This window comes from Zea mays, chromosome 10 (assembly GCF_902167145.1).
Source record: "Zea mays cultivar B73 chromosome 10, Zm-B73-REFERENCE-NAM-5.0, whole genome shotgun sequence".
In the NCBI taxonomy this organism is placed as follows: domain Eukaryota; kingdom Viridiplantae; phylum Streptophyta; class Magnoliopsida; order Poales; family Poaceae; genus Zea; species Zea mays.
In genome coordinates, this window is record NC_050105.1 from 87,265,609 (window position 1) to 87,275,647 (window position 10,039).

Consider the following 10,039-nt stretch of genomic DNA (forward strand, 5'->3'; position numbering starts at 1 on the left):
TGTCTATAGCCTCTAAATAAGCTTCCATACGAATTTTCCAATGTGGAAAATCGTCACCATCAAAAATGGGAGGAGGTCCATCCCCACCGGACATCGTTAGTCTAGCAGTTAAGCTAATCTAAGAGCAACAAGGCTCTGATATCAATTGAAAGGATCACAATGCCCAAGAGGGGGGTGAATTGGGCTTTTCTAACAATCACAATAATTAAAACCTAAGCAAGAGCCCAACTTCACCCCAACAACTAGCAATAAGAGAATAATACTAGAAATACAACAATGCTAAGACAATACTTCAAATACTTGCTAAACAAATACACAATGTAAAAAGCTTGAATAAAGTGCTGAATGTAAAGCAAGGTTTAGAAGACTCCTCCAAGTTTTCCCGAGGTATCAAAGAGTCGGCACTCTCCCCTAGTCCTCATTGGAGCACCCGCGCAAGGGTATCGCTCCCCCTTGGTCCTTGCAAGAACCAAGTGCTCACTATGAGATGATCCTTTGCCACTCCAGCGTGGTGGATCCCTCACGACCGCTTACAATCCTGAGCTGGGTCACCAACAAGATCTCCAAGGTGATCACCGCGCTCCCAACACCACCAAGCCGTCTAGGTGATGCCGATCACCAAGAGTAACAAGCCGTAGACTTTCACTTTACCAAGAGAAGCCTAATGCATGCAGTGTGTGCTCTAGGTGGCTCTCGCTCGCACTAATGAGGTCCAAATGCGGGGTTAAGATTCTCTAATCACCTCACTAGGCTTTGTGGTGCTTGAAATGCTCTACCAAAGTGTAGGAGTAAATGTGGGCAGCAAGACCATCAATATGGTGGGTGGAGGGGGTAAAAATAGCCCTCACCCACCAACTAGTCGTTACCACAATTCTGCTGCGCATGGGCGCACCGGACAGTCCGGTGCGCCAATGGTCATCTCCAACGGCTAGTTCTGACAGCTAGCCGTTGGGTAGATGGCACACCGGACAGTGAACAGTCACTGTCCGGTGTGCCGCTATAATTCAACTTCTGAACTATGCGCTCTCGGGTTTCTGCGCAGGGGAAGGGTCTTCCCCGGGCCAACCTGGCCCCACTTGACAGAGGGCGCACCGGACAGTCTGGTGCCCCAAAGCCAGAAACCCTAAGTTTAGTTTTCTGCTGATTTTCAAATCGGTTTTCGTTCTAACTCGTGAGTATGTTCTAGAGTGTCACCTAGCACTATATGTGAGTGTGAATATGCACCAACACTACACTAGAACTCTCTTGGTCAAACTACTCATCGACAACCCCTCTTTATAGTACGGCTAAAACAAAATAAAAGACCTAACTATATAACGAGTGTCTGCAACTCCTTGACACTCGGAATACGAAGACCTTCACTTTTTGTTTCGCCGCTTTAGTCGTCGCTGCAAGTTCTTATCTCCGTGATTGTTTTCACCGTTGTAGTACATCTTCCTGTAATGCGACTTAACTTACCATTTATCTCTGCAAAACACACGTTAGTCACATATAATATTACGTTGTCATTAATCACTAAAACCAACCAGGGGCCTAGATGCTTTCAGGGCTCTCACAAGCTCCTTAATCACACCATCTCTCACAGGGTTGATAGGCTTAGATGGAGTGATTTTTATAAGCTTGGGAGTGGCGAAAGGTTTCTCTGATGGTTTCAATCCACTACACTCACCAACCTTTCCAAAGTAAGCAACACTCCAATCCTTAGCAGCAAACCCTAATCCCGGTCCGTCAGACCCCCTATTGAACTGACTGACTACCATACCCAACGGGGGCTTACTATATGAACCCTATACTCTAAAGATATGCCGACATACAAATCTTCCAGTATGGGTAGTTTATCTCATCGAAGAACGGTGGCTTACCAACACCACGTTCCATGTCGCCTTCGTGTATTTCGAACCAATTAGGGAAAGAAAATCCTTAACTGGCTCTAATATACTAATTGAAGGACCGATGAGGCGGTAAGAGGAGGGTGAATGGGAGCCAATCAATTTTTTTATGCCGAACACTGAAAATGAGCATTTCACTTCAATTGAAATGAAGTAAGCGCTCAAACCAAACTCACATTAGCAAACCAGTGATCTCATGATTTCAAAATGTTTCTAATACTCACACGAGACCAACAAAACAAACGGATCGTGAATCAGACACCGAAAAGTCCGAATCGGTCCAAAACCGTGTCGCGAACAAGTGCTAATTTAAGCAGCACGAAATTCTATTCTCGGATACGCAGTCATGTTGTTTATCAGCGTATGATGTCGTGAACTCACCATAAGGAAGTAAACTTTGTGTTCGCAGATGAACTGGCTGCATGTTGTCTATACTGCTGGACGATGTGCAATCATGTTGTTTATCTTCCATAGCTTTCTAAATTCTGACCTCAATTTGCTTCCTGTTCCTGTGTTCAGACCTGTGAACTCTGCTGGCCTTAGTCACCAGTGTGGGCATCTTGTGATTGATGGGCTGTTGAAAGCAGAGACAATGACTTGATTATCTCTGGTAAACCTAGAGATTCTTGTAAACCATCATATAGACCTTACTGAGCCACTAACATCTGGGGTTACCTGAGTGAAAGCCAACGAGCCATTGCCATTGTGTCAAGAATGTGTTGCCATTCAGTACATAGAAAGTGGTAAATAATTAAATAATAATCTGTAGGCTCACTACATTAACCTGCATACAACTTCGGCCTGCTTCCTTAAAAAGACTATTGTTTGTCGACGACAAATTTACTGGTACTTGTGGTTATTATTCTTTTTCTTTACAATATACTGAATATGGCAACCCAAACTTTTTCTTTAGGTGTTAAAATAACTACGTATCAAAATAGAAAAATTGCAAATATTGCTTAATCATCCATAGGATGCGAGGAGTACAAATGAACGAATAGCCTGAATCCATAAACAAATGTTGGGCTGAACATCGTCACACAAGGGATGGATCCCTGCGTGGTGATGGCACGATTCAGGCAAACAGAATTCTGCTCAAACCGATACATGTACCCAGGGGGCATGCAGCAACACTCATCTACTTACAGAAGCGCAGAGGGCTTGTTACATCGACATCTTCTCATCTTTTCTGGGGCAAGGGGGGTGATAACCTCGAACAAAAAATAATCACACATATTGCCTATCTTATACCACACCACATCTGGCAATGTCGATCTCCGGCAGTTTCTAACAGACATTAACTTGGTCCTCAGCTAATCATCGAGTCGTCATCCTCTTATCCAGAGATCACCACCCTACGAAGGCACATTGCTTCCGTGCATGCTCAGGGACCAATTTCACCATGAAATCCGCCGGCACGTTCTTCAGCTCTGTTTTGATACCACCACAGTGGCAACAGCGTATCAGTTGACGAGTTGTTTTTTTACGTTTTTTTCTTTATCGGCACAAGTCAAGTCAGTATAACAGGCTCACCATGGGGCTTAAAATTGAAGAGAGGCGGAAGAAAACGACCATTCGGTAAGCGGGTGTTTGGATCCCGAAGTTCATCAAAGAACGGATGGACCAATGCTTCCAACTGTAGGGAGTAACAAACTTGCAATGTAAATGACAATAACCAAGGTTTCCGGTTTTGTGAAGAAGTGTTTATATGATATTGTTATAACGGACAGTAAAGTGATTTGTGCTAAGTAATGCTTAAATCAGTGAAAGAAAGGAAAACAATACTAATAACAGGGCAGTAAATTCCAATGCCTCTTGTTTGCTAAAATAATGATGTTACACTTACAGCAGTCGACCGAAGTTTTGGTGAGTACTGCAGAAGCCTGGACACGAGATCTACCGCTTCAGCAGGCATCCTTTTATGGAATATCTAGCACAGAAAGACATCAATGGAAGATGTCAACCTTGGTGGAGGTTAGGGACAGGAAGAGAGGGCACACAATCCAATACAAAATCCCTACCTTATGCCATGGGTGAGCTTTGATTTGCGGGAATTTAAACTCGGTATAATTTGGATTCATGCACTTAATTTCTTCACGTGTGGGTGTGCCCAGAACCTGAGAGAGGATGAGATTAAATTGGAGGTAAAGCAACGATATGCAGGAGTTTAATCGGGACAAAGATAGTAGTTTACCTTGATGATTTCAACAAGCTGATCAACACCGCTTTCTCCAGGGAACAGAGGCTGTTAAAAAAGAACAATCAGATTGTAGGCAGACATAAGCTGGGGTAGTCCACTGATGACCCACGTACATGGAGTGATCACTTACCTGTCCTAGAAGCAGCTCAGCGAGCACACAGCCAGCAGACCAAACATCAATGGCTGTTGTGTATTCAGTAGCACCAAATATGAGCTCTGGAGCTCTGTAGTACCTAGAACAGATGTAAGAAATGTTTGGTTCGCCTTTTACCTAAAACAGTACAAACAAAATTTAGGCACGCAACAAGGATGAAGATTCCTGTGAATATCAGTTGCTTGCTTATAACCATACCAGAACTTTCGCGCTGCCAAAGTCACACAATTTTAGCTGATGGGTATGAGGATTAACCTGTTGCACAAATAGAATTGCATTAAACCATCTGAAGCTGCGCTTATAATTTAACTAAAGATGAATTTCTCCTTAATGAATTCAAACAGAAATTACTACTATACCAGGAGATTTTGCGGCTTAATGTCCCTGTGGCACACTCCAATGCTGTTGTGAATGTATGCCAAGGCTCTACAAATCTGTGAATCGCAAAGGTTTGACATGTTACTATTGTCATGCAGTTATACAGGATCTGTCAACAACTCCCAGCAGAGTAAGCTTTACCTGATACATATACAGTTTTGCATAAATCAAAGGCATGCGCTGGTTCATCTTGTTGTAATGTTTGATGACACGATGAGCAGTCTCCGGTACATACTCAAGCACCAAATTGAGGTAAAGCTCCTCTTTCTCAGTCTTTGAGAAGAAACAGTGCTTTAGAGCCACCACATTTGGGTGGTCAAGCACTCGCATGGTTTGCAGCTCACGATTCTTGTATCTCTTGTCTTGAAGAACCTTTTTTATAGCTACGGTCTCACCAGTTTCAAGACACTTGGCCTGTACAAGATCATTTATTTTTATAAAAAAAGAGGGGAAGGAGCTATTAGTTACTACCTAAGTGAAATACTACAATAAAAACCAGATAATTCAGTTTCATACTGATTTGTATAGTAACAAACCTGGAAAACGGTTCCGAAGGACCCATGACCTACCACCCGCTCAGCCATGTAACTAATGGTCTGCGGTGCACATATATATACATCAGTAAATTGAAAGAAAGGGACCTTCAGTTCCCTACAATAACAGGACATATGTTTTTTTTGTTTAAAATACCTGCTTTGCCTGCCCATTTCTCCCATCAATGCTGGTCACTATGATATGACCAGGCTCCGCCCCATTGCCATTGACTACAATATCTTCAACGTCCTGCATTTTTTTTCAAACAAAAACCAAACCAAATACAAAGTGAGCACTGAGCACCCACCAGAAAGCAATAATTGATGAAACATTCGGGGGAGATGAGATTACCTTGTCGTCCCTTATGCTCATACTGCCCAACTCGTTGGGAAGACGATCTGGGTCACTGCTAGAACTTGTGCCATTCTGAAATCCCAAAGAAGAGCGTGCCACGCCCACCGAGGCCATGCTGCGACAGAGCTATATAGAATTTGCAGCACAAACTGCTGTCCAAGGGGCCTCCCTAAAGGTGTGATGCACTTGATCCACCTGTAAAGAGCAAGATTACGGGAGGTGAAAAAAAAAAACACATGATCGGGATGTTAGAAATCAGCGGTTGAATGAAATGTTTGTTGAAAAGGCACATTCACTTGCAGTTGCAGGCATGTTTGTATTGCTAGATAGGCTTGGGAGACTTGACAAGGAAAGGCCAACCCCTTCCAAATCGGGAAGTCTCCTGCCCCTAGCATGATCGATTGGAAACTCTGTTGGTCCGAGAGCAATTCAGCTCTGATCATAAATGGAGAAGATTATCCTAGCAGAGTGATTAACATCTAGCAGACGTACTAGCACATAACTAAATCACGAAAAAAAAGGAGGAAGACCGTTCTCGATGCATCTCGCCAAATTCGCGCCAAAGCTGACACTTTTCCCCACCAATCCATCTCACGCGGGTGGAAAACCGACACGAGCAAGAACGGACCTTGGAAGCCAAAACTACCGCCGTTCGGGAAAAAATCACAAACAAAATCAATCCCAGAAGAGGACGCCTTTCGCGCCTGCTCGTCCCGAATCGAGCGAACCAGAGACGCCCGAAACGGCGAAAAAAAGCGCGCGCCTACCCGGCCCACCACGCCAGCGCCCCTCGATCTCACGGATCGCCAGGGCTACGGAAGACGCCGCTGCGGAATCAAACGCCCGACCGGATCCACGGAGAGGCGCACAGCGCGAGCACGGAGAGGATTACCGGATCGTGTCGGCGCCGGGTCCGCGTCGGCGTCGGCGCCGGAAAGCTTGTCCCCTCTCCCTCCTCCAACTCCGGCGCGGGGAGGGAGGATTGAAGAAGAAGAAGAGAGAGAGAGAGGGGGGGTGGTGGCGGAAATGGAGAGGGAGGAAGGAGGGACGCGACGCGACGCCGGAGAGAGAAGGAAGACACGTTAATAACGCACAAGAAAATCGCCGGACAGCAATAAATCCATTATTTTAATTGATTGGTTCATTATTTATTAATTAGAGCGGGAAAAAAGATGGAGTTTTTTTTACTGATAGATTATTATCTTGTCTGTTTGACCGTTGAAAGTTTCGTTCCAGCGGCGCCAGCGCTTCTCCATTTGTTCCGGTGTGCCTCTTTTCTTCCTTTTCCCCCCTCTCTCTTTTAATTATAATAAAGCGCTGCTAACTCGTAGTATTAGTTATTGTTAACCTGGTTTAATAAAAATTGTCTATTTTAACCACATGTAACAACTAACAAGCTGCATGGTGGAGTAGTAGGGGAGTGATACAAATATGGCCTATACAAATATATGGCCTCTTTTTAATAATTAGTGTGAACTGAATCTAGCGCAAAACCATATGTTCCGTTCCGATCTTGTAGAACAAGGTAAACGACTCACAAACTCAATGCGATGAGACGATATGCATGGATGTATTCCTAATTAAACTTCTCTGTGGGGACACATTTATTATGTTAATTTGAAGAGCAAGGAAATGATTTGGGTGGGGTCCGGCACAGGCTGTCATGGTCGGCCGGGGCCGGGGCATGGGCATGGGCAACTCTGCTGAGATCCCCTTCCACTCCTCTTCTCTTCCTGCACGCCATAGCCAGCAGCTCACCAGCTTAAAGACAACAAAAACAAAACAGTTCCATTATTAGATGCGAGTACGTACTAATGCAGAGAGGAAATTTTGTTTTTTTTAAAAAAAAAGCATTCCATTGTAGCTTAGGTAGTGTTTGGTTACTAGGGACTAATTTTTAGTCCCTCCGTTTTATTCCACTTTAGTCTATAGATTTCAAAATATGGAAACTATAACTCTATTTTAGTTTCCATATTTGACAATTTAGTGACTAAAGTGGAATAAATTGGAGGGACTAAAAATTAGTCTCTAAAACCAAACACCCCCTTAGTAATGGTAGTAGTAGCTATCAAATACTGCCTGTATATAAATATATAGACGTAGATACAGTAGCTGCCTCTAGCTTGGCCGGCCACCAGACACGCATCACTAATAATCATCATCAGAAGAAGAAGAAAAAATCTTTGAAACAGCCTTTTGGCTCTTGCTTTCCCGGCCCTTTTAATTGCGACTAGTTTAATTACTGGGCGTTGCAATCTTATACTACTAAATGTTCTTGTCTTCTCTTTCTGTTGTAAAGCAGCTATCCCTGCGAGTGCCTCTACTCATTGATGCCTGTCGATCATGGCTGTCGAGGACAAAAAAATAATAGTAAAGGTTTGGATATTGTAGTCGTCCTGCGAGCAGTTTCTCTTCATGCATGGAGCGTCTTTGCTTGTGTGTTCATAAACATTTAGTTCACGGAATGGGCTAGCTGTTCGCCCCTGCTCATGTTCAGGTATATGTACAAAGCAGCCAGCAGACCTCCCGTATTTGGACTCCAAGGTCTAGCAGTGAGCGGCTAAAATTAACTAAATTGTACGAGTAAAGGAAACTTATTAGCTAGCTCTTAAACTCCAGCAACGTCCTCTAAATTTTATTCTCTAAAGAAATATTCTCTTTCCTTTACAACACACTCTCTAAATTATACCACAAATAAGGACAAGACGGGACGGGATGGGACGATACCTCAAATAAGGTTTTTTGGTTAAGGGTAAAGGGTTGACACATGACTATCTTAGGGTTATCCCTCAAAATTGGAGGGACGAGAGAGGAAGCTATGTGACGTCTCTGTCCTGGCTGTCCGGCAAACAAACACACCCTAAAAGATTATGTCCTCTATATCATCTTATCCAGCAACGTCCTCTAAATTTGGTCTTCTATAGCTACAGTATTAATAGAATACACAACTATCTTATTTATTAATTGTTTTCATATAATTTTAATTAGATCTAACGTGCCGCATTATAAATGATGCAACTAATAATTTTCCAAAACCACAAATTAGTGAACGTATAAATATTATGCAAAAAAAATAATGTATACAAATTATGTGAATTCTGTTCTCTCTCTGCAGCCTCCGCCATCCACTCGGTGGCCAACTCCAGGTACCCATAGCGGTGGCGTTAGACTACCTCCAACAACGATCGCTAAAACGTCCGGTTCGGTAAATATAGCGCTCCATCGCCTCCTTTATCCATCCAGCAACGACCGCTACGGAGTGCGCTAAAATATAGCGTTCGCCATGCACCCGCTACATTTGGAGATTCACTGTACATCCTCTATCTGATGACGAGCGTGCGAGGCCGCCAGGGAGGAGGACAAGCGCGCGACCGATGGCGACGATGACGAGCGTGCGCAGCCGATGTTGACGAGAAGGAGAGCACCCGATAGACCAGCACGAGGAGGAGAGCACGCGGGTGTCGGCCGGTGACGATGAGGAGAGCATGCGCCCGTCGGCGATATGCACATGCGCGCGGCTGCTGATGAGAGCTGGGCATCTTGGTGGACAATGGTGATTTCGTGGACATGAGCAGGAACTGGGCAGCAGAGGCATCGTTGATGGACAACAACGACATCGTGCCATCCTCGAACCGCCATGGCGCTCGGCCACGAACATGAATACAGCGGCTTCCGAGCGATGCATATTCAACACGTTCGATGAAATGTGTGTGAAGCAAAATAGAGATATAAACTTTGTTTTTGTGTGCGAAATACGAGTTTATCTTACAAAACATTTTCGGATAGCATTATCATCAGGAAAAAAGAATTAGTAATGTTGGTTACATAATGCAGTTTTTTAATGGGTCCATAATTAACACTGTAGCTTTAGAGGACCAAATTTAGGGAACGTTGCTGGAGACAGAGAAGATATAGAGGACAAAATCTTTTAGAGTGTGCTGTAAAGGACAGAGAATATTCCTTTAGAGGATGGAATTTAGGGGACGCTGCTGGAGACAGCCTTAGTACGCCCGCAGAGGAGACGGATGGCGCCGATGGAAATCTCTGACCTGGCGCGCGAACGAGCAAACCAATGCGATAGAGAACGAGCCCAGAATCTCTATGTTTGGCGGATGCACTTCACCCTCCAAATTTTACCGGACCTTTTTACAGGAGCTTGCTGGACGCATAAAGTAGCTCAAGAACCGCTATATATAACGTACAGAACGCTTTACCGAGCGTTGTTGGAGACAGCCTTACTAGCTAAACACCTATTTTTAGGTTGTTCTTCGTGTTTTTTCCAGACATTTTCTGTTTTGGGTAGTCATTATAGGCAGCATTATGTCATTCCAACATATAGGATACATTTAAGTTATTTTTGTTTTCAGACACTTTTGCATATTTTTTTCAGATATTTCTTGTTTTTAGTCCAGTTATTGTAGACAAAATTAAGCCATTTTAAGCATTTAGGTATCATTAAGTCATCCAGCCTATAGAAAACATTAAGTCATTTTTTAGCGTGTTAAGTCATTTATGTTCAGTAAGTTATTA

At 43.7% G+C, this 10,039-nt stretch overlaps 1 protein-coding gene across 1 annotated transcript; it reads right to left on the reverse strand.

Annotated features, from left to right (window-relative positions):
• Window positions 1–2,880: 2,880 nt before the first annotated feature.
• LOC103641344 (shaggy-related protein kinase alpha-like) lies at window positions 2,881–6,535 on the reverse strand. Its single transcript, NM_001301432.1, has 13 exons — window positions 6,402–6,535; window positions 5,507–5,704; window positions 5,312–5,404; window positions 5,158–5,217; window positions 4,763–5,035; window positions 4,603–4,677; window positions 4,442–4,498; window positions 4,220–4,360; window positions 4,084–4,134; window positions 3,911–4,006; window positions 3,736–3,819; window positions 3,423–3,525; window positions 2,881–3,319 (listed from the first exon to the last, which is right to left on the reverse strand). The coding sequence occupies exons 2-13, from the start codon at window positions 5,621–5,623 to the stop codon at window positions 3,237–3,239; spliced, it is 1,233 nt and encodes a 410-aa protein (NP_001288361.1). The 5' UTR covers window positions 5,624–5,704; window positions 6,402–6,535; the 3' UTR covers window positions 2,881–3,236.
• Window positions 6,536–10,039: the final 3,504 nt, after the last annotated feature.